The sequence below is a fragment of the Aspergillus glaucus genome (genome assembly GCF_001890805.1).
Source record: "Aspergillus glaucus CBS 516.65 unplaced genomic scaffold ASPGLscaffold_23, whole genome shotgun sequence".
In the NCBI taxonomy this organism is placed as follows: Eukaryota; Fungi; Ascomycota; class Eurotiomycetes; order Eurotiales; family Aspergillaceae; genus Aspergillus; species Aspergillus glaucus.
In genome coordinates, this window is record NW_019170475.1 from 243005 (window position 1) to 264822 (window position 21818).

At 49.9% G+C, this 21818-nt stretch overlaps 6 protein-coding genes across 6 annotated transcripts; 3 read left to right on the forward strand and 3 right to left on the reverse strand.

The window, feature by feature from the left end:
- Positions 1 to 1608: 1608 nt before the first annotated feature.
- On the reverse strand, positions 1609 to 2330 carry ASPGLDRAFT_28928 (uncharacterized protein; the record flags this gene model as incomplete). Its single annotated transcript, XM_022543801.1, has 2 exons — positions 1609 to 2055; positions 2118 to 2330. 2 exons carry the CDS (start codon positions 2328 to 2330, stop codon positions 1609 to 1611), a joined length of 660 nt encoding a protein of 219 aa, XP_022397256.1.
- Positions 2331 to 2855: 525 nt separating this feature from the next.
- On the forward strand, positions 2856 to 3920 carry ASPGLDRAFT_60959 (DUF3632 domain-containing protein). Its single transcript, XM_022548456.1, has 2 exons — positions 2856 to 3341; positions 3394 to 3920. The coding sequence occupies exons 1-2, from the start codon at positions 2933 to 2935 to the stop codon at positions 3831 to 3833; spliced, it is 849 nt and encodes a 282-aa protein (XP_022397257.1). The 5' UTR covers positions 2856 to 2932; the 3' UTR covers positions 3834 to 3920.
- Positions 3921 to 4128: 208 nt separating this feature from the next.
- ASPGLDRAFT_28930 (uncharacterized protein) lies at positions 4129 to 4744 on the reverse strand (the record flags this gene model as incomplete). Its single annotated transcript, XM_022543802.1, has 3 exons — positions 4129 to 4353; positions 4420 to 4682; positions 4738 to 4744. 3 exons carry the CDS (start codon positions 4742 to 4744, stop codon positions 4129 to 4131), a joined length of 495 nt encoding a protein of 164 aa, XP_022397258.1.
- A 1005-nt stretch (positions 4745 to 5749) lies between these two features.
- Positions 5750 to 6546, reverse strand: ASPGLDRAFT_51403 (uncharacterized protein). The gene is made up of 2 exons (XM_022547521.1): positions 6352 to 6546; positions 5750 to 6292 (listed from the first exon to the last, which is right to left on the reverse strand). Exons 1-2 carry the CDS (start codon positions 6412 to 6414, stop codon positions 6113 to 6115), a joined length of 243 nt encoding a protein of 80 aa, XP_022397259.1. The 5' UTR covers positions 6415 to 6546; the 3' UTR covers positions 5750 to 6112.
- Positions 6547 to 6996: 450 nt separating this feature from the next.
- ASPGLDRAFT_51405 (uncharacterized protein) lies at positions 6997 to 7746 on the forward strand. The gene has a single exon (XM_022547522.1). It carries the CDS (start codon positions 7136 to 7138, stop codon positions 7679 to 7681), a length of 546 nt encoding a protein of 181 aa, XP_022397260.1. The 5' UTR covers positions 6997 to 7135; the 3' UTR covers positions 7682 to 7746.
- Positions 7747 to 8127: 381 nt separating this feature from the next.
- On the forward strand, positions 8128 to 21816 carry ASPGLDRAFT_85051 (uncharacterized protein; the record flags this gene model as incomplete). The annotated part of the gene is made up of 2 exons (XM_022550313.1): positions 8128 to 8547; positions 8618 to 21816. The coding sequence occupies 2 exons, from the start codon at positions 8128 to 8130 to the stop codon at positions 21710 to 21712; spliced, it is 13515 nt and encodes a 4504-aa protein (XP_022397261.1). The 3' UTR covers positions 21713 to 21816.
- Between the last annotated feature and the right edge of the window lie 2 nt (positions 21817 to 21818).

The following is a 21818-nucleotide window of genomic DNA, read 5'->3' on the forward strand; positions in this document are numbered from 1 at the left end:
TTGGGTGCTTACAGAGCTCCTCATAGTTAATTTAGAGTAATACCTGTCCGATACACTTCGCGACGGGATCAAGAAACCGGCTTGTCTCATCTATGTCTAGGACGCGAAGGTAATTCACAGCTCCCTGTATACCTTTCCAACAGTAGCGACGCTTTTACCAGCCCCCTACATCCTTCTCGAAGTACACACGCTTATGGTCAGCCCCTACCCTTTCCCAGTCTCGCTCTTAGTTCGGACAGTTGAGTACAGTAATCGCATGAATCCATTATAAATGATCAAAACCAAATGCTAGGAGAGAAAAACTGCCATAACCACCAAAGCTTCTATGAAAGAGCAGTCAGAGTTTGCAATGGTCCCAAATTCCAAGTCCAAGGTCAGGCCAACTTGGTAATAGAAAAAAAAGGAGCGCTGCCAACACACTCCCCCTCTAACCCAAAACAGGAGCAGCAACCTAAGTCTCAAAATTTGCCGTCGTAAACTGGTCCCCTCACTCCCGCGATACGTCTAGGAAATATTCATTTTGGGAGACTTTGGAACATTTATGATGGGTCTCAAGCACTGAGGTTACTGGCAGACACGTATCTTATACGTATTTCTGTACTAAGGCAACTCCGACATACAGGAAAGCGGCCAAGATTGTTGGTCCAATGACGTTCCGTAAGGTGAAGAGCCCGATGAGAAATAGGTTCATGGTATAGGTACCCACAAACAGGTGGTTTAAAGCCTCCCAGTACAGCAGACCAGCAGTTTCTACGTTAGTTTCGAGGACGTAAATGGCTTGGTAGGAATGGACCACCAGGAAAAGCCCAAACAAAACCAATCCGACGGGCAATATGAGTGGGGAGACAAGAGAGAATATGATGCCTATATTTTCTTTAGTTGATACTTTATAGGAGAACTGTTGATGGGGAGCATACATATACAAATTAAATTTGTGAAGACCGTAAACCAAACTCCATTGGATTGGCTTAAGACACACCTTCTTTTGGCCATGCAGCAGACACTTCCAAAGGCTCTCTGGAAGCTGAAATAAAACCATCACGCATTGTGTGACAGCTTGTAGAAGTAACTAAGAGTAGAAGTAATTGCAAGCCTTTGGTAAGTTCCTAGTTAGAATCGAGGGGACTGATTGGATATTGCCGACAATCCCGGAGATCATGGTTGTCAAGTTCGAAGAAACAGAGACGACGATAAACACTTGGATATAAAGGAATAAAAAATAATGTCTCTGTATCAATCTTTCGATTATCGACTCTTCAAGCATCGGATATAATTTTGCCAGGCGTCGTATAATTAAAGGGACGCAGTACATCAAAATGGATAGTGCTGCCAGTGGGGTTTGGCATTTCATCCACTACTTCAAATGCTACATCAGTTATACCAATTGTCTTGCAAATCAATAAGTGAGTTCCTTTACAGAAGATAATCATAATCTGTTTGAGTCTACATACTATATCAGACCAACCGTTGGCTGATTGAACCTCGTATAAAACACTAAAATACTTAGCTTTGCGCATGGTTGGATAGAAACATCTGGATAGGAGGAATCATTGGTATGCAGAATGCTATGTACAACGATAAGTACAATAAAAGAGGTTTCCATGATGTTCAAGAACACTTTTTGAACACTGAACTATCCTTTTCAGGATCCATGGAAGGGTGGCACATGACACCGCAATAATGACCATCTGTGGCGCTGTAAACAACGCGGCATGGATGCCCCGTCTCCTTCGTAATCTTCCTTTTGTCATTTTTGCCTTTGGTCTCTTTTCCTTTGGAAGGATTCCAGTCATACAATTCTGTAGGGCTGTCCTCAAGCAACGGAAATTCAAGCAGCTGGGTCTTCACATTCTTCGAGTTGCAAGCTTGGTTGTCCCATTTAAGTTCCTCGCCATTACCGTAATGATGCGGGTAGTTGGTAGGGGTGCGATGCTTTGACTTGCGGGTTTCTGGATCTTTGAGGAACTGAGTGCCAGAGGGAGCTTTTTTGGCAATCTCCTTGGCGGCATTCTCGGGGATTTTGATCGTCTTTCCATCCACTGTGCATTGGAGAGTCTGGAGGATTTGTTAGCATGGTTTTCATTTCCATCTCGACCAGTGCAGAAGGGTCAGCATACTCTGCCTTGATTTTGTTGTGGCTGTTTACTTTTACCCTTACGTTTACCTTGCTTAGCGGGTTGAGCAGGGTTGTGATGGGTCTGGTGGTTAGATGGGCCGCTGTGGGTTTCGGGTATAGCTGGGCTGTCGGGTTTGGGCATAGGTTTGAGTGGGGTGGCCAGGGCAGAGCCAGCGAGAAGGAGGAGGAGCAGGTTGGCTTTGATCTGAACCATGGTGAAGTAGTTGATGAAGTAGAATAAATCTGATGGTTTACTTTGGAATTGTAAGTGAATTATAAGATTAGAGTGAGAAATGATTTTTTGATGTCCAGCTTGAAGTAAACAACATTGTGATGTCTTATATGTTGTCTACTTATCCAAGAAGGCCGATCCTATGAGTGTCTTAATGAGTGTACAAAAATAGCGTAACAAGGCTATACAAGGGGGCCATGGGGCCATGACCGAATCTCAGCAGAATCTGGGGCTATGAATTCCACAGTAGGTTAGCACTCTCAGCCTTATGCAGGGCAGCGCAGTTAAAATCATAATCAAGTAATGAAACTAGGTAGCTTTAGGGTAATTTATCTGATCTAAGCTCCTAAGGGTCTTCTCTTATTAGAATTGGCCCCCAACACAGCCTACATCAGCCACATGTGATCGGCAAGGCTGAAAGTCATCTTTACTTAAACAAACATCCTTCATCCCTCATCCCCATCCTTCATCATTCTAACAGACCTGTTCCCTCACCCTCTTTCTTCAAAAAAAATTTTTTTTTTTTTTTTCTCTCTACAGTTACTTTCTACTGTCTAAGATTATTGGTTCACTCAACACTAATAATGGCTACTACAAACCCCCTAGGTCTTGACCTCGACACCCAGTATGAACCAACGTTTGTCGAACAGAACGTGTTTGATCTCCTGGTAGCCTATCTCCCATCGGACTCGACAATAACCCCTCAACAAGCAGCGGAGAAGATCAACTCCCTTTTTCCTTACAACCGTCCGGAAGAAGAGGATGATAAAGAATCTGCCGGCAATTTTCTGGGTGAGCTCTGGGAGGTAATGTTCCGCCTTGTTATCCAGTTAGACTTTCAGGAACAGCCCATGCAACGATTTGTTGCTCTCCATAAGGCTCTGAAAGAATTACCTGAGATTATTGTCACCAATGACTCGCATTGGATCAATGGTAAAAGGGTATGGCAAGATCGACCCTGGTTTGCCCTGCAGTTGCATGAATGTTGGGCTGGTACGTTCATCCTAATATATATACATGGATCATTGGATTACTGACCGTCCAGGGATGACCGCTGGCCACATAGTAAACAGCCCAGCTGACCGGGAGTGGAAAAACATGAATGGGCTACTGGCACACTTTACCAACGAAGGCATCGCTAACAGTGCTGCCCGCGCCCTGATATGTATCACCCAATCCCTCGAGGATGATGATCGAAAGGAACGAGCTAGAATCATTAACCTGTTTGTTCCAGCTGCTAGCATCTGGTTCATTCTCTGCGGTCCCATAATCTACGAGTATTGCCAAAATCACACCTGTGATGACCAAGAATTTGGGAAGAAGCTTTGGAAGGGAACACCGCGGCAGGGATATTCCATCGCCCGGTGGGAATTCTGGAGAGATCGGTTTGAAGAGCTGAGTACGCATTTCATGGCGACGGAGGAGACGAGACAAGCATGCAGGGCTGCGATGGATGCGATGGACGCAGTTCCCAAAGCCAATTGATTCAAAGTGTATTATTATTATTGGAATTATCTACCTTCCAAACCAAAAAGTATCGCGAATTAAGTCAAATGAATTTTGCTATTATGCAGTCAATTTAGAAACGCCTTTGGCAAAAGAAACTGTATGACTGACTTGTAATTCGTAAGTCGTAACATAGCTACTATTCCGTAGAAATTCGACGGCCTTTATTTCAATCCCATTCTGCCAATAAAACTCAAGCAATGACGGCAGGAAATGGTAATTGCTTCTGCGCAGCGACAATTCGCGGATATGTTGAGCTGCACAAAAGGGAGAATCAACATTCAAACCCATTATCTTTGGTATTTAGGCAGAATGTGCCCGCTACTTTCTCACAGGCGCTTTCGCCGCGGATGTCGACACCGCATGTGCCTGGCTCGAACCCACTTTCAAGGGCGTGTTCAATGGATTCAACAATGCCATTTTGTAATTCATCGTAATTGAAGTCGGTAACTACAACAGTTATTTTGTTCTTCGTGGAGTCGTAACTCATAAAGCGAATCTAGTTAGCCAAATTGTAAGCCATATGAACCAAGAAGGAAGATATAGGACTTGTAACAATATTTACCATGACCTCTTTCACACCGACAGCGGAATAAAAGGAATAGCGTTTCCACCAACTGAAGATCTTTCGCAGCTCATCAACCCGAATTGGAAACGACGATTCCTCCAATTTTATATCCTGAGCAATCCATTTGCCACCCCGTTTCATGCAGATCCATATGCACTCCTCATGGCCTTGTTCCAGAGCTTTTCTGCAGTAGTCGTAGATAACAGATGGCCGGCCTTTCTCTTTCTCTGCTTCTAGAAAAGGATTATATCCACCGCCTTCTAAATAGACCAAGTTAGGAGTCTATACATGTCTTCGACGACGGGGTCCACTCACCAGACATTATCTTCTCAAAAATTTACCTGACCTTACCGTTGGACTGGTGGACAGCTATATAGAGGGGGCACCACCCTAAGGGAATACTTCAGGATTATAAATAGACCCGGTATGGGTGCGTTTGGCACGGCTAGGCTGAAATCCTGCGGCTCCCAGAAAGGCGGCGCAATGCACGAATTCCCCCCAATCCGTTTGTCACCGATTTACTCAGCTTAGATGATTCCATGTTTAATATACAAATGAAATAGACCAAAAAATAGATAGCGGTTAATGAGAAGTGTCCTGGGCCATATCATGCCTTTTCGTCTCCAGTAGAAGCTGACGCGCCTCCCTGATCTGACAAACACTCACTAGGCTGGGGCAGGTACATCATCCGTCCTTCTATCTGGTCCAGGGCCACAATTTCAGCATTCAGATTGTGACTTTGCAATATGCTCCTAGGAACCCTCACTTTCTTAACCACCCTCACTGACTCTAGTCACAATTTCCCAATAAAAGGGGAAGTCGGTTTCCTCTTTCCATGATGCTTCTACCCAACCCCAACCGGTCCTTTTGGCACCTCCCTTATTCCCTGCCCAACGGCATCCTTTTATTCAGAAAATCTCACATTATTTTTGGTTCCTAACCTCCATTCCCTCATTTATCGTCATTGATTGTTCTTGCAGACCAAAATGATCGTTCTCACGGTTGGCCTCCAGGTAGGTGAGACTCATCTAACTTTATTTCATTCACTCACCTCCCTTGATGTGACGGTCAAACGCTATAGGACTGGGGGAAGACTTTCTCAGACGTATCACACGTGATGTATCATATGAGACACATTGTATGAGACAGGTCAACGCCACATCTAGATAAATATCCTCTCCTTCCTCTAGATAGATTCCGTTCTCCAGATTCGAGATTCTCGTCGATGGCTACAATAGTTTAGATAGGAACATTGATTCAATATTATCTACTATTCCGAGCCCGTGACAAATACCAGAATCAACCAGTCCCAGAATTCAGTGTTGGATGGCTTGCTGGCTTCAAGAAGCGCTACAAGATTCAGAAGCATAATAGGCATGGAGAAGCTCTATCTGTGCCTGAATCAGCTGCTGAAGAGATGAAGTCTATTCAAACACTCTGTGGGGAGTTCTTGGAGGAGGATATCTATAATATGGATGAAACTGGGCTCTTTTGGCGACAATCTCCCACCTCTGGATTAGCAACTGAAAATCAACTTGGTGTCACGATGCCAGTCCGCTAGGTACACGTGACCCACATGTGACCCACACGAGATATCTATCTGTGTCTGGCGCCGATCCTGCTGCAGCTCTTCGAGCTGCGTCTTGTCTATGAACCTGTAGATAGCCTGACCTGTAGCTTATCCTGTTCGTCAACTCCTAGTATATATCTGTACCTGACCCTGCACCCTGACAGGAAGGCCCATTGAAATTAGGGCAGAAATTGGTGGGGATTGGTCAACTTCTTGCTCTGTATCACTATCATCCTTCAGTTCGCCATCATTTGACACATCAGAGTCATCTTCGGGTCCGCACGATGCGTCTCTATCACCCTAACATATGTTCAGCATATGCCGCACATAGCTCAAGCATAAGGGTAAAATACACTCACCTCAGGTAAATTGATACCATTGAGAAAACGAACGATCCGATCAATAGGCTCCTGGTCGGTCATACTGGTGGTGTTTGACACGGATATGTAGGAGGGATTTGGAGTCTCGTAAAAGCCTAGTGATAAATACGGGAAGAAACATGCGAAAACCGCACTATTACAGGGGTAAATTACTACAGAATTGCATAAGTCCACATGGGGTAAGCTATAGCTCAGCATTGGTAGAAATCATCCCACTAAAAGCTCAGCATATGTAGAAAATATGCGATGTGAATTAAAGTGGGGCTGAAATTTCCTACCAACGCCGAGAGTTTATCCGCTCCGATCTCTACATACGCTGAGCTAATCCTCTACATTCGATGAGCTGTAAGCCCGAGATCCACCCTCATCCATCTAGACAGCTACAGAATACAATGCCTTTCCTTGCCATAGCCTGATCCACATTATCTCCATCATCTTGAGGCTCAGAGGTATTATCCCAAGGCCGTTTGCGTCGTGCTTGCTTTCTCTGTAGGCCAACATTCGCCGATCCCACTCATGAACCGTAATGCACCATACTGTTACAGGCTTTGTGGAGCAGCTGAAATGGCGACAATCTTGAGCTGAGTCGAGCTGATCCATGTTCTATTTAATTCAGCTGAAAACACGGTGGAGCTCACTCTAGATCTGCATTGGAGTAATGGTACACGTATGTAGTCGCAACACTCATATATAATATGTATATATTTTATCCTCCAGCCGAATTTCATCAATCACACAAGCTCAATTCCGATCCACAAGCACAATGTCCGAATTCAATCCTACCTGGCAACAACCCAGCCACCCGGATCGCCTGCAAGTCCTCAAAGGCGACCAACCCTTTCAATCCTCCGCCCGCTCCCTCATCGCTCTCCCCGCAGGAGCCCTCTTCGCCAAAATCACCACCGCCACGCGCGCCCCCCAAACCACCTACACCTCCGTCGCTGACGGCCCCGACTCCCGCATCGAACTCAACTCCGACCTGGTCTACTGCAACCACTCGTGCCAACCCACCCTGGTCTTCGACATGACTCGCTTCGAGGTCCGCGTGGCTGACGACCGGCCGCTTGCCGTCGGCGACGAACTTACTTTCTTCTACCCCAGCACCGAGTGGACGATGGTGCAGGCCTTCCAGTGCCAGTGCGGGGCGGGTGACCAGTGCTTGGGCATGATCTCGGGATCGCGCGATATCGAGCCAGCCTTGCTTCAGGGGTATTGGCTGAATGAGCATGTGGGGAGGTTGTTCGGTGAAAAGGTACAGCTGGAGAAGAATGCGCCATTAGGCCGAGACTCGCAGCCGGCATTAGTGTAGAAGTTGTGGGTCGAGAATATGATCTGTTGAAATTGTCACTGTGAACACTCTGTATTGAGAATAGATATGCTGTATTGTAGCAATGTTGTTATCAGTATTGTTATTATATTCTTTTCATATTTTCTTTCTTGTTGGCCCAAGTTACCCCGTGGGCTGTAGTGGAAAGTGCCAAATGCCATGGGCCTGTAATGTGCTGCCATTGCGGCTGAATATTTGCAACAGTGATCGTCATGTTCAGCTCTGAAATGTTGGTGGAGTAGCTGCACAAGATGCATTCAGATCTTTCCACCTTAACTCAAATGTTCTCTTTATGTAATGATAAAAATAGTATTCCATGTCATGGCCCCTCATCCTCATCCTCATCCTTCCAATCTTTCTTTTTTCAAGGCTCCCTGCTCCATGTTGAGTACAATTCGATCTTCAAACCTACCGGATACACCGAAAAAATGGGAGATGCCGGCGCTGGTGGCTCCATGCCTTTCCCCAGTGATTCATGCCTATTCCCTGCACTGAACACTTTATCTGGTGAGAGCCAGGATTCCGTGGAGTATGTTGCAGTAGATTTAGAGAAAAAGGATCAAATTCGAAAATTCTGCGACTTGCAGGGCATCGAATTGCTCCAGCTTCTTCAGCTTACCTGGGCGATTGTGCTTCGCACCTATACGGGTTCGAAATCTCCTCTGTTCAGGTATGTTGACGGTCAGAAAATCGGTCTACTATGCTCCCTGGATTTGTCGGAGAAGCACGGAACTGCCTTTCTGGCCAAGAATGTGGTTTTCTGGGAGGATGCTGCGATGGGACATGCGCAACATTTCATGAACAGTGCCATTACATGGAATGCCGGAAACAAAGGTCATTCGGAGCAGGTTCGTTCAAGAGAGCAACTTGGAAATAGTGATGCCGAGAAACCTCGCGTGCTAACATATGAAGCTCCAGGTACTCATTAGCCTAGACGCCGGCAGTGATGGAACGGCAGTGCTGAGATATCGAGCGTCTGCCTTGGCCAAAAGTCGAGCCATCGATGTGGCCGAGTTGGTCACCCATGTAATCACTCAACTTTCACATGGTATCCAATGGACCAAGCTCAATCTATGCCCACCCAGATGCCTCCAATGGCTGTCTCAGCGGCACTCGCTTCGCGAACGTGTAGACGCGTGTGTCCATGAGCTCATACTCAAGCAGTGTCAGGCGCGGCCTAATGCCCAGGCCGTCTGTGCCTGGGATGGTGAAATCACGTATGGCGAGTTGGACCACCTATCTGCTAGACTGGCTAGACATCTGACCCGACGTGGGGTTGGGCCAGAGATTTTTGTGGCGCTGTATTTTGAAAAATCACAATGGGCGGTGGTTGCGCTCTTGGCGGTTATGAGGGCTGGTGGTGCCTTTGTACTCCTAGAGCCTTCGCTCCCCACTGCACGGTTGCAGGAGATGTGCTACCAGTTGAACATTGAGCTGGTTTTGACTGCTGCTAATTTGATGATGGCAGCTGCTGAGATCGCCCCTAGTGTGATTCCAGTGGGCATGCAATCAGAATGTTTCAATGATCTGCTCTCCACTTTCCCAGTGACGTTACCTGTAAAAGTTGAGCCTCACCATGCGCTTTACGCGGTCTACACTTCTGGATCGACGGGAACGCCAAAAGGTGCTGTGAACATCCACTCATCTTACTGCTCCGGGCAGAAGGTGTTTGCAGACATCTACCAAATTGAGCCGAGCTCTCGCGTCTTTCAATTCTCATCATTTGCATTTGACTTCAGTATCCTGGATATTATCAACACGTTGATAGCCGGGGCATGTCTATGCATGCCCTCAGAGTCCTCGCGCAGATCCAATATCACCGACGCCATTACCCACCTCCGAGCAAATTACCTGCTACTGACACCCACCGTCTCACGCCTATTACGTCCCACTGACATCCCGCTAGTGAAGACCCTGGTGCTTGGCGGCGAGGCATTGCGGCAGTCAGATATCTCATCCTGGATCAGTAATGGTGTCCGCATACTCAATGTCTACGGGCCTGCAGAATGCTGCATAGCCACCTCAGTTCACGTCATGAATGACGAGCAAGATCCTAGGGTATTCAGCTCTGCTGATTCCGCCTTCTGCTGGATCGTAGACCCGGACGACCACCACAAACTGCTCCCCATCGGTGCGGTTGGCGAGCTATTAATCGACGGCCCGATTGTGGGCAGGGGATATGTTTGTGATCCAGTCAAGACTGCCATCTCATTTGTGGCCAGTCCAATGTGGCGCCAGGCTTTTCCTGGAGCCGATTTCGACGCACGGATGTACAAAACCGGGGACCTGGTGCAATATGTTGCCGGCGGCAAAATCGCATTCGTCGGCCGCAAGGATGCGCAGGTTAAGCTCCATGGGCAGCGGCTGGAGCTGTCTGAGGTCGAGCATCATGCGCGCAATGTCCTTGATGGTAATCAAGACGTGACGGCGGAGCTGATAACTCCAGCCGACAGTGACAGCCACCCGATTTTGGCAGCTTTCGTTCTGTCGGCGAAGTCTCCCAATGAGATGGGCCAGGATCTCTCTGCGCCTCCATCTGAGGATTTTCGCCGCGTCGCTCAAGCCACCTTGGCCCGGCTGCATGATAGCCTTCCCCAATACATGGTCCCATCAGTCATGATCCCGATGACCACCATGCCCACGACAAGTTCAGGGAAGTTGGACAGACGAGGTCTGCGACATCTGGCCTCGCAATTGACTCGGAAGCAACTCGAAGCCTTTACCTGGGACGCTGCTGTACAGCAACGGCTCCCGGCCTCTCCGATGGAAATCGTCCTGCGTGGGTTGGTTGAGAAAGTCCTTAATACTAAGGAAGTTAGCATGAATGACAACTTCTTTAGCCTTGGCGGCGACTCTGTTCGAGCCATGCAACTGGCTCAAGTCGCTCGACGAGAAGCAGGTGTTGACTTATCTGGAATGAGTGTACTTACGACGCCAGTGCTAGCTGACCTCGCCCTAACCATGGCACCGAGTCAAGGACCAGCTGCAGAGATTCCTTCGTTTAGCCTGCTGGGGGATCAGAGTGGATTGGAACAGACACTGTCGCTGGCGTGTAAAGAATGCGGCCTTGCATCAACAGCTGAGATTGAGGATGTCTACCCGTGCACTCCGCTGCAAGAAGGCATGATCGCTCTATCCATTAAAAGCCCACAGGCCAAGTATGCCACACAAGCCGTTTTCCGGGTTCCGCGTGCAATTGATATTGAACGGCTCAAGGATGCGTGGGACACTGTCATTCAATGTTCGCCCGTGTTGCGCACTCGAATCATTCAGAGTAACGCTGGCCAAGCATTGCAGGTTGTAGTGAGAGGCAATGCTGTATGGGATCATACAGGTGATTTGGAGGCGTATATCGAGCGGAATACGCAGAAGGGATTCCGCTTGGGAGGGCCGTTGACACGTTTGGCGATTGTTGAGGAAAGCGGCTTTAGTTACCTCGCTTTCACTATTCACCATGCTTTATATGATGGGTCGTCATTGCCGAAGGTGTACTCGCAAGTCGAGAGTGCCTACTATGGCGAGATACGCCAGTCAAAGCCATTCAACCTCTTCATTGACCATCTTCTCACGCTCGACAAGGACGAAGCAGACGCCTTCTGGCGAGCCAAGCTAGCGGGATTCATGGGTCCCCCTTTCCCCAACGCAGATTTGGTGAACCACCGATCTACGACCATAAAGACCATGGAGCGGTCAATGGCTATCACTCCGCCTAAATCTCTCGGGGTCACGACAGCAACAACAATCAAGCTAGCTTGGGCCCTCACGCTATCACAGTATGGCGGCTCTGACGATGTTGTATTTGGCCAAACCCTGACAGGCAGGAACGTGAATGTTCCCAGTATTGAGGAAATCCTGGGGCCAACGATGACCACCGTGCCGCTTCGTATACGCCTTCAACGAATGATACGGGTGCACGATCTGCTTCGCGCAGTGCAGGAGGATAGTGTCGCCACTATGCCGTTCGAGCATGTTGGTTTGCAGCGCATTGCATCACTGGGATCTGAGGCTGCTCTTGCCTGTACATTCCAGAATCTTCTAATAATCCAGCCTCCCAAAGACCAGTCCTCGTCGACTATCTTTAATTGTGTTGAAGAGAAATACTCGACAGAAATTATTGATAATTACCCCCTGATGTTGGAGGCGCATCTGAAAAAGAACGACTCTGTCCATTTTGTAGCATCGTATGACCCCGACGTCATTGAAGGATCCCTGATGCATGGCATGTTGAGTCAGCTTGTCCATAGCATACGCCAGCTCACGGAGAGTACTGCCGATACGACCATGAAGGAACTGTGGTCTGTCAATCCTTCCGACTTTGGCACCATAAAAAATTGGAATGATCATGTCCCGCAAGCTATCGATTGTTGCGTTCATGATGTGATAAGACGGCACTGCATAGCCCGGCCAGAATCTACCGCGGTGACTGCCTGGGATGGCACTATGACCTATAAGCAGCTCGACGAACACTCGGCCAACATGGCGGCGCATCTCACAGAATTGGGGACCGTCCCTGGCACGTTTGTCATGATCCACCTGGGGAGATGCCTCTGGGCAGTGGTTGCGATGATGGCCGTGATGAAGGCTGGGGGTGCCTTTGTGTTGCTTGAATCTGGCCAGCCAGTAGCAAGGCTCCAAAAATTGTGTCAGGAGACACAGGCACCGTTGGTCATTACATCCAGCAAGTTCCGATCGTCTCAGCTTGGTCCCCGAGTCGTCAATATCGACTCTTATAATTATTGGCTATCCAAGCACAGCCCTTCCGCAGAGGTCCCTGTTGGTCCCCATGATCCGGTATATGTCGTATTCACATCCGGGTCTACAGGACGACCAAAAGGAGTCGTTGTTCAACACCGGGCATTCCTGACTTCGGCCGTCATGAACGGTGGCAGGCAACATGTCAATTCCGACACGCGGTTTCTCCAGTGTTCGTCGTTCACATTCGATGCCTCGATTGCCGAGATACTGTACTCGCTGGTCCATGGTGCCTGTGTCTGTATTCCCACAGAAGCCGATTCCCGGAACAACATAGAAAAGGCTATCGGCGACTATGGCGTTACGTATGCCACTCTGACTCCCTCGGTAGCCCGGACATTGGATCCCTCCAAGGTAACCACTTTACGCGTGTTGCTCCTGGGAGGAGAAGCCATGACATCGACAGATATCCAGATGTGGGCAGGCCGTCTTCAACTAGTCAATGGCTATGGGCCTGCCGAATGCTGTGTGGATGCTATCGTGCAACCCAATGTCACGTCTGCCTCGGAACCTGGTGATATTGGCTGGGGAGTGGCGGTTGCCTCCTGGATCGTAGATCCCGAGGACACCGGGATTCTCAAGCCGATCGGTGTGGTGGGTGAGCTTCTTCTCGAAGGGCCCACTCTTGCCCAGGACTATCTACACAATCCGGAGAAGACGGCCGCATCATTCATTGAGTATCCAGACTGGCTGCGCTCCTTGCGGTATGGGAAGCCCGGCCGCCTCTATCGAACAGGGGATCTGGTGCGTTACAACCCCAAGGGAGACGGATCGCTCCTTTACGTGGGTCGCCAGGACAACCAGGTCAAGCTGCGCGGGCAACGCATCGAGCTAGGGGAAGTTGAAGAACATGTGCGACAGGCTCTTCCAACCGCCCGAGAGGTGGTAGCTGAAATCGTGAAGCCGTCCGACGCAACTGCACAGTCAACACTCACAGCTTACGTGCTGGCGGGTGATGCTGGCTCATCAGCTATTGACTACAGCAGCCTATTTGTCTCTGCCAGTGACGACCTTCGTGCCCAAATTCAGGATGCTGAGGCCATACTCCAAGCTCGTATCCCGAATTATATGATTCCGGCCGTCTTTCTGCCTCTAGCCCGTGTTCCCTTCACCATTTCGGGGAAAATCGACCGGCGCCTGCTGCGAGAGGAAGCATCAAAACTTTCACGGAAGGGGCTCCGGTCGTATACTTCAAGGATGTCCTTGGAAGACTCTTCTCCTTCGACACGGCAGGAGGCTGTCCTGCAGGATGCGATTTCCGGCGTGCTCCAGCTTCCACCCACGGAGATTGGAATGCAAGACCACTTCTTCCGCCTTGGAGGCGATTCGATCGCCGCTATGAAGCTAGTCGGCGCTATGCGAGGAACTGGATTTAGCTTAACAGTAGCTGAGATCTTCAGTTACCCATGCATTTCTGACCTTGCTCGACTTGTTTCAGAGGATGAAGATCACAATCCGTCACCATTCGAGTCAGTCCCACCATTTTCTCTGCTAGGCCACACCTCAAGCGTGACAGTCATTGAGGCCGCAGCAGCTCAATGCTGCGTGGATCGAGACAGCATTGAAGACGTCTACCCTTGCACCCCTATGCAAGAAGGGCTCCTGGCTCTGAGCATGCTGGAGCGGGAGAAGTACATTGGAAAATTTGTATTTGAGATCCCCAAAGGCACGAATATTAGCCTTCTTCGTTCATCATGGCAGGCGGTCTTTGATTCGAACCCTATCCTCCGTACCCGTGTGGTGCAGGCTCCCGGGGGAAACTCCGCGTTATACCAGGCAGTCCTCCGTCAGCCGGTCTACTGGTCTGGAGATCTCAGTCCGCTGTTAATTATCCAAGGAGGGCCCCTGTACAAGGCTTGCATCTCACCGCACAATGATGATCTCCAATTGCACCTCTGGCTTCATCATTCCCTGTATGATGGCGTGTCCCTTTCTAGCTTTCTCCAGCAGGCCGAGACTGCCTACAACGGGAACTTGTTGGATTTACGTCCTTTCTCTCCATTTGTGGCATACACAAGCTCTCTTGATTCCGCTGCATGCAGGCAATTTTGGGAATCTGAGTGCAGCGATATTGATGACGCCGCCACATTTCCGGCCTTCACGATTGATCCGCCCGCTGTCATCGCCCGGGAATCCATATCCACCGCTTTATGCCTTTCCCATACATCCTCCAACCGGTTTACCTTACCATGTATGATTCAATTGGCATGTGCTGTCGTCTTCAGCCATAGGGCACTTTCCAACGATGTTATCTACGGGGTAACTCTGACCGGACGAAGCGCCCCCGTTAGGGGCATTGACAAGATTTCCGGGCCAACGATAAGCACCGTTCCTTTCCGGTGCAAGTTGAAACCGGACACAAGAATTGATGGATGCCTGGAGGAGATACAAAATCGTCTAGTTCGTATGATCCCGTATGAGCAAATGGGTCTACAGAGTATTCGTTCCATAAACCCCGAGACCAAGATTGCATGTGATTTCCGATGCCACTTGGTTATCCAGCTAGATGATGAAGATGCATCAGCAGAAAATCCTTTGTTTCGAGAGCCTGCCTCGAATGACGATATGGATTCGAACTTTGCCAGTTACCCGTTGGTACTAATTTGCAGGGTTTACCCTAACAGGAAGACTGTTCGTTTCACGGCTAATTTTCAGGCGTGTAGTGTTAGCTGCAATGAAGCCAATGTTGTCTTGGAACAACTTGGTCATGTTTTCCAGCAAATTATCCAGGACCAGGATCAGTCGCTGGCTGACCTGCAGCTGATCACACCGTCTGACTGGTCCCGACTCGCCGAGATCAATGCCACCGTACCTTCAAATGTTGACCGACTCATCCATGAAGTGGTATTCGAAATCTGCAAGACCTATCCAGAAAAGACAGCTATTGATGCATGGGATGGCACGCTGTCGTACAGCGAGTTACTAGCAGCCAGCGTCCAATTCTCCCAGTACCTGATCTTGAAGGGGGTTGGGGCACACCCGGTTACAGCAATTTGCATGGAAAAGTCCCGGTGGACAATAGTGGCCATTTTAGCCGTACTGCAGACCGGCTCTGCCTGCACGATGATTGATCCTTCACACCCCGTGACTCGAATACAAGCCATGATCGATCAAACAGCCGCAGTATTCACTGTGGTATCCCCGCTTACCAAGGTCTTGTTGAAGGATATATCGCCCTCTGTCGTGGTCCTGACACCGTTTGGAACGGATGCGTCGCAGTCAAACCCTTTTCACTCCACACGAGGAGCAAATTCTAGAGACCCTGCCTTTATTCAGTTCACCTCAGGATCCACGGGCACGCCCAAGGGAATAGTTTTGGAACACACCAGCATATCCACGGCCATGCGCGATTTATCTCAGATTATGAAGCTGCACAAGTCCGCCCGAATGCTCCATTTTGCTTCATATGCCTTTGATATGAGCATGATGGAAATATTTGGCTGTTTGACCTCCGGTGGTTGCCTGTGTATCCCCTCCGACACGGATCGGACGTCTAATCTCGAAGGCTTTATCCAGCAGTACGGGGTGACTTGGATATCCATGATACCGTCAGTCACGAGGATCCTGAGTCCGTCTCAGGTCCCAACCCTAAAGACTCTCCTCGTAGGTGGAGAGCCGCTTACAACTAACGTGGTCGATCAGTGGGCTGACCATTTGGACCTGATCAATATTTATGGCCCGGCCGAGTGCACATTCATGGTGGCGGCCGGGCAAATTCCGCCGACCGGCTGGATTCCTGGTACAATCGGTCCCGTCGTTAATGGTGTTTGCTGGATTACGAGTGCCTCAAACCCAGCCCAACTGGCAGCCTGGGGTGCCGTTGGAGAGCTCTTGGTCGAGGGCCCCATTCTGGCCCGGGAGTACATTGGGAGCCCAGAAAAGACGGCAGCCAGCTTCATGCCCAGTCCAGCATGGCTCACGAAGTTGCGGGGCCATGACAAGTCTCGGCTATATCGGACCGGAGATCTGGTACAGTATACTGAAAATGGGGAAATCAAATACGTTTGTCGTCAAGACAGGCAAGTAAAGATCAATGGGCAGCGAATCGAGCTGTCCGAAGTCGAAAACCACCTTACCCCGTATTTCCCGGCCGGCACGACCGTCGTGGTCGAAAAAGTGACATCCCAGCCCACGGTCCGGTCACGTCTCTGTGCGTTTGTCTGTTTCCGAGAAAGGGAGAAGCAGATGTCGGGAGATAAAGAGACTCCAATTTTTGCTGGACCTGACGAAGAATTTTTGAGAATCTCCCGCGCAGCAACAACTCGTCTGTCCAAGTGCTTACCCCAGTACATGGTGCCCCAGATCTTCATTTCTTTGAATCGAGTCCCACGCACCTCCTCAGAGAAGATTAACCGCTCTCTGCTTTGCGAATTGGCGAGTACTGCCAACAGCAGCAACTTGGATGGTTCCACTGTCCACAATGAAGAGAGCCGTGCCCCCTCCAACGAGACAGAGAAGAAACTTGCCGGAATTTGGGCAGAGCTGCTGGGTATAGAAGTGGACAGGATTGGCACTGGCAACAGCTTCTTCCAGATCGGGGGTGACTCCATCCTGGCTATGAAGCTGGCAGCGGAGACAAGGCGTCATGGAATGAATTTGACAGTTCCGTTTATTTTCACTCATCCAGTTCTGTCAGAAATGGTGTCATATATGGAGACGACGAGTTCAAGCTCCATTTCCCATGCAGTTACCAGTCCATTTGTGCTATTGGAAGCCAACACTAAAGACTCCATAGTGAGCGCAGCCGCGCAGCAGTGCTCGGTAACATCAGACCAGATTGAGGATATTTATCCATGTACGCCATTGCAGGAAGGCCTGACGTCCCTTTCAATGAGAGCACCTGGGGCTTTCATTGGCTCCTTCAGTTATAGCCTCCCGGTGGACATCGATATCACGCGCTTCCGTAAAGCCTGGCAGGTCGTCGCTGAATCCAATCCTATTATGAGAACACGAATTGTCCAGTATGGTGCTCTGTTTCAAAGCATTGTCCACGACGAGTTGCCCTGGATGGTTGTTGGCGATATCACCGAGTACAATCACTCTTTGTCGCAGCGGGAGATGCAGCTGGGTCAGCCTCTCATCTTCCTTGCGCATGGTCAACAACGCCCGGGAAACCGGACCGATTTCCTTCTGGTCATCCATCACGTCCTCTATGATGGGTGGTCTTTGCAGTTGATCTTGGATCAAGTTCACCAGGCGTATAATGGTCACTCACTCACCACTCGACCCTTCAATGGATTTATTGAGTATCTCGTACACTCGAATGGTAAAGCTTCGCAGGACTACTGGACTAATCAGCTGGCGGATTTCTCTGGCTCTACATTCCCCTCGCTGCCCTCGTCCGACTATCGGCCTGTTGCAGACTCGACAATATCTGAGACGATCCCCCTACAATCCCCTGCTGGAATAACAAAGGCCACCTTACTCCAGCTGGCATGGTCTCTGGTGCTGTCCCGCTACACGGATACAAGTGACGTGGTGTTTGGCCTCACCCTTTCCGGACGGCAAGCTAGTGTGCCGGAAATTGAATCTGTAACCGGTCCGACAATCACCACTGTGCCTCTGCGCGTCCGCTTACAAGGTAAAAATTCTATCATTAGTGAGCTGCGCAGACTTCAGGAACAGCTGGCAGTGATGGTCCTCTTTGAGCAGCTAGGTCTTCAGAACATTCGTCGACTGGGGGCAGATGCTGCAGCAGCGTGCGAATTTCAAAATCTATTGTTGATCCAGCCGGCCCCCGATGCATCCAGAGATGAGTTTTTGTTGCCCATCGACCAGCGAGGTAGTGCAGAAGCCTTTAGCGCGTATGCACTTGAGGTCACTTGTGAAACCTCCGCCAATGAGACCACCATCATGTTGGACTTTGATCCCAGAGTCATTCAACAGCAACAAGCCCAACGAATGCTCTCTTGCTATACACACATCGTGTGGCAGATGCAGCAGGATCCAAACAAGAAGATCTCCGATCTTGACTACGTTAACCCCAGTGCTCAAAGAGAGATCATGCAGTGGAATGCAGCGCTTCCCCAGGCAGTAGACCAATTTGTTCATGAGGGCATTCACCAGCAATGCATCGAGACTCCTGATGCACCAGCTGTTTGCGCCTGGGATGGTGGGTTCACATATCGAGAGTTGGACCATATCTCGTCGATCCTTGCTGAGCATGTCCATAACCTTGGGATTGGTCCTGAAGTTTTCGTTCCCATACTCTCGGAGAAGTCCTGTTGGGTGGCTATGGCTATTTTGGGTGTTATCAAGGCTGGAGGGGCTTTAATCCTTCTTGATCCCAAGATCCCATTCGAGCGTCTGCGGACAATCTGTCAAGATGTCAATGCTCAAACCATTGTCTCTTCCTGCAGTTGTGCCAATCTGGCCTCCCAACTTACCACGACGGTGGTCACTGTTGGGCCTGACACCATCCCTCAAGGCCACAACAATACCCAAATCACTTTGTCAAGCCAATTTACACCTCAAAACGCTTTGTACGCGATTTTTACATCTGGATCGACGGGCAAACCCAAAGGAATCGTCATTGATCACTCTGCATTCTACACTAGCTGTCGTGCACAGCAAAGACCCTTGTATCTCGACCCAACAGCCCGGACACTGCAGTTTGCGTCACACATGTTTGATGTGAGCGTCGCAGACTACCTGTGGACGTTCCTCACTGGCGGTTGTTTATGTGTTCCATCCGAGGAAAGTCTCAAGAACAACTTGCCGGGCGTGGTTAATGACCTCCAAGTCAACAGGATTGACATGACTCCCTCCCTGGCGCGGGTCTACCGGCCGGATGATATGCCAACCATCAAAACAATCCTCCTGGGCGGCGAGCCCATGTCACAAGTCGACGTGCAAATGTGGGCAGGCAGAGTACGTCTGGTCAACGGCTATGGGCCATCTGAATGCTCGGTCTGTTGCGTCTTGGCCGACGTGTTCGCGGATTCCGATCCTTCTAACATCGGGCACACGTACGGGGCTGTTTCCTGGATCGTTGACAGGGATAATCACAATCGCTTGGCTCCTCCGGGTGCCCCTGGCGAGTTGTTATTGGAGGGACCCATCCTCGCGCGAGGGTACCTGGGCGAACCGGAGAAAACAGCGGCTGCGTTCATCGACTCGCCTCCACCGTGGCTGCAGGGTTTGAGATCCGGGTTACGGCTCTATAAGACCGGTGATCTGGTGCAGTATGCAGTTGATGGGACTATTCGATACATTGGACGCAAAGACACGCAGGTGAAGATTCGCGGGCAGCGAGTCGAGCTTGGGGAGATTGAGCATCAGATTCGTCAGGCGAGCTTATCCAGGGCTCGTGATGTTGTCGTCGACCTGGTTACCACCTCTGGACATGGGCAGACGGGGCCAATGCTGGTGGCGTTTTTCTGCGATGATCCGACAACAGTCATTCGTGGGGAGACAAGTGTGCCGCTGTTTGTTCCTAGAAGCCCAGAACTGCAAACAGAGTCACAGGTCATTGTACAGGCCCTGGTCAAACGGCTGCCGTCTTACATGATACCAAGTGCTTTCATTCCACTAGCCTACATGCCTGTCTCACCCAACGGCAAAACAGACCGCCGCTTCGTACATGAGCAAGCAGCAGCACTCTCAAGGCAAGAGCTGGAACAGTATCTCACGCGTCATGTTACTCAACGCCCCCCAAGGACAATGTCAGAACAAATCCTCCGGTCAGTCCTGAGTGAGGTACTTGGTCTCGACGCCGGCAAGGTGGGCATGGACGACGATTTCTTTCAGCTCGGAGGCGACTCTATTATTGCCATTCGACTGGTGTCTCGTGCGCGTGAGTCGGGCTTTTCCTTCCGAGTGACGGATGTCTTTGAGAACCCAAAGCTGTCTGCCCTGGCCTTATTGCGGGCAGGTGATGGCATGGTAGAGGGAACTATAGAGACTGCCCTATTAAGCGCGCATTATCTCGGCTTCACAGGAAGAGACGACATGATCGATACGATTCTATCTTCCGAGCCATATCCTTTTTCCAAAGACAACGTTCGTGAAATTTTGCCTTTAACTGAGGCAGCACACTGCATGTTGCTTCAGGCGCCAGAATACTGGGCAGTCAACCTTGAAGGCACGATTGATTACAACCGGCTTCAGTGGGCCTGCACAGAGCTAGTCCAGCGCCATGAGATTCTGCGGACCGTTTTCGTGCAATTACAGGATCAATTCGTTCAAGTGATTCTCAATCATATTGACACTTACATCCAGCATCAAGGGTTCGTGGCCAACTTGGATGGATTTGTAGACCAGCATCGCCGTGAAGACCACATCTCCACCCCAACCATTGGCACGCCCGTGACGCGCTTTACGTTTGTCCAAGGACCACAGGAAAAGCAAATCCTTGTGTTGCGCCTTAGTCATGCACAGTTTGACGGGTACTGCTTACAGACCCTCTGGCATGACTTGAAGTGTTTGTATGAAGGTGCCAGCTTGCCCCCAGCGGCAAAGCCGGTCTCACATATCCAGCAGTGGATCATGGCTCAACAACAAGAGGAGGCCTTCAGTTTCTGGAAAGATGTTCTAGATGGGTCGACGGTAACAAGAATTGACAACTCAACGTTTGGTGACATCAACAACGGGGGCCATTCGCCCAACAGTCGAGATACCCATCTCATCACTGCCACTCATCGCGCTTGCCTCGGGACCGCCATTCCACATTCCATTACACCGGCCACGCTATCCAAGGCTGCATGGGCTTTTCTCCTCGCGCGACTCACAGGCGATGACAGCGTGGTGTTCGTGCATAACTCAAATGGCCGCAACTACGCCTCCCCAGACGCCCACCACGTCGTCGGTATGTGTATCAACTTCGTCCCTGTTAGGGTCCCGCTGAACCCGGCCTGGACGGCATTCGACCTCATGCAGTTTGTCCAGCAGCAATATCGCAACAGTCTGCCTTATGAGCTTCTGGATTTCCATCGGATTGTGGAACACGCAACCCCCTGGCCCAAGGGGACTAAACATCAGAGCAACTTGTTGCACCAAAACCTCGACCCAGACACGCCATTTCCCTTCGGCAAAGCGCAAGCGCTGGTGACTTGCTCATACGAGTGGCCGGACCCTCCGGATGAGATTTTGGTCGAGTCGCTGCCGCTGCCGGACGGCGATTTACAACTGACCATGGATGTATCGACTATGGTCCTAAGTCAAAGGAATGCAGACACTGTGGTTGAGAAACTTTGTCGCTTGATCACGGCCTTTTCGAACTCTCCATATGAGCCTCTTTCCCGACTCAGGGGTATTGTCTAAGGACATTATGCTGTTTGTTTCGCGATCCCAATGCGGGAAGATGTAATCTAGAGATAATTATTTGTTTTTTTTTTCAAATGTACAACAATTCATTACGGACATTTTT

Bases quoted from the DNA above. Each gene is read 5' to 3' on its own strand.
- ASPGLDRAFT_60959 (XM_022548456.1), top strand. From the start codon at position 2,933: ATGGCTACTACAAACCCCCTAGGTCTTGACCTCGACACCCAGTATGAA. The intron at 3,342-3,393 runs GTACGTTCATCC...CTGACCGTCCAG, and splicing joins GTTGCATGAATGTTGGGCTG to GGATGACCGCTGGCCACATA.
- ASPGLDRAFT_51403 (XM_022547521.1), bottom strand. From the start codon at position 6,414: ATGACCGACCAGGAGCCTATTGATCGGATCGTTCGTTTTCTCAATGGT. The intron at 6,293-6,351 runs GTGAGTGTATTT...AACATATGTTAG, and splicing joins ATGGTATCAATTTACCTGAG to GGTGATAGAGACGCATCGTG.
- ASPGLDRAFT_51405 (XM_022547522.1), top strand. From the start codon at position 7,136: ATGTCCGAATTCAATCCTACCTGGCAACAACCCAGCCACCCGGATCGC.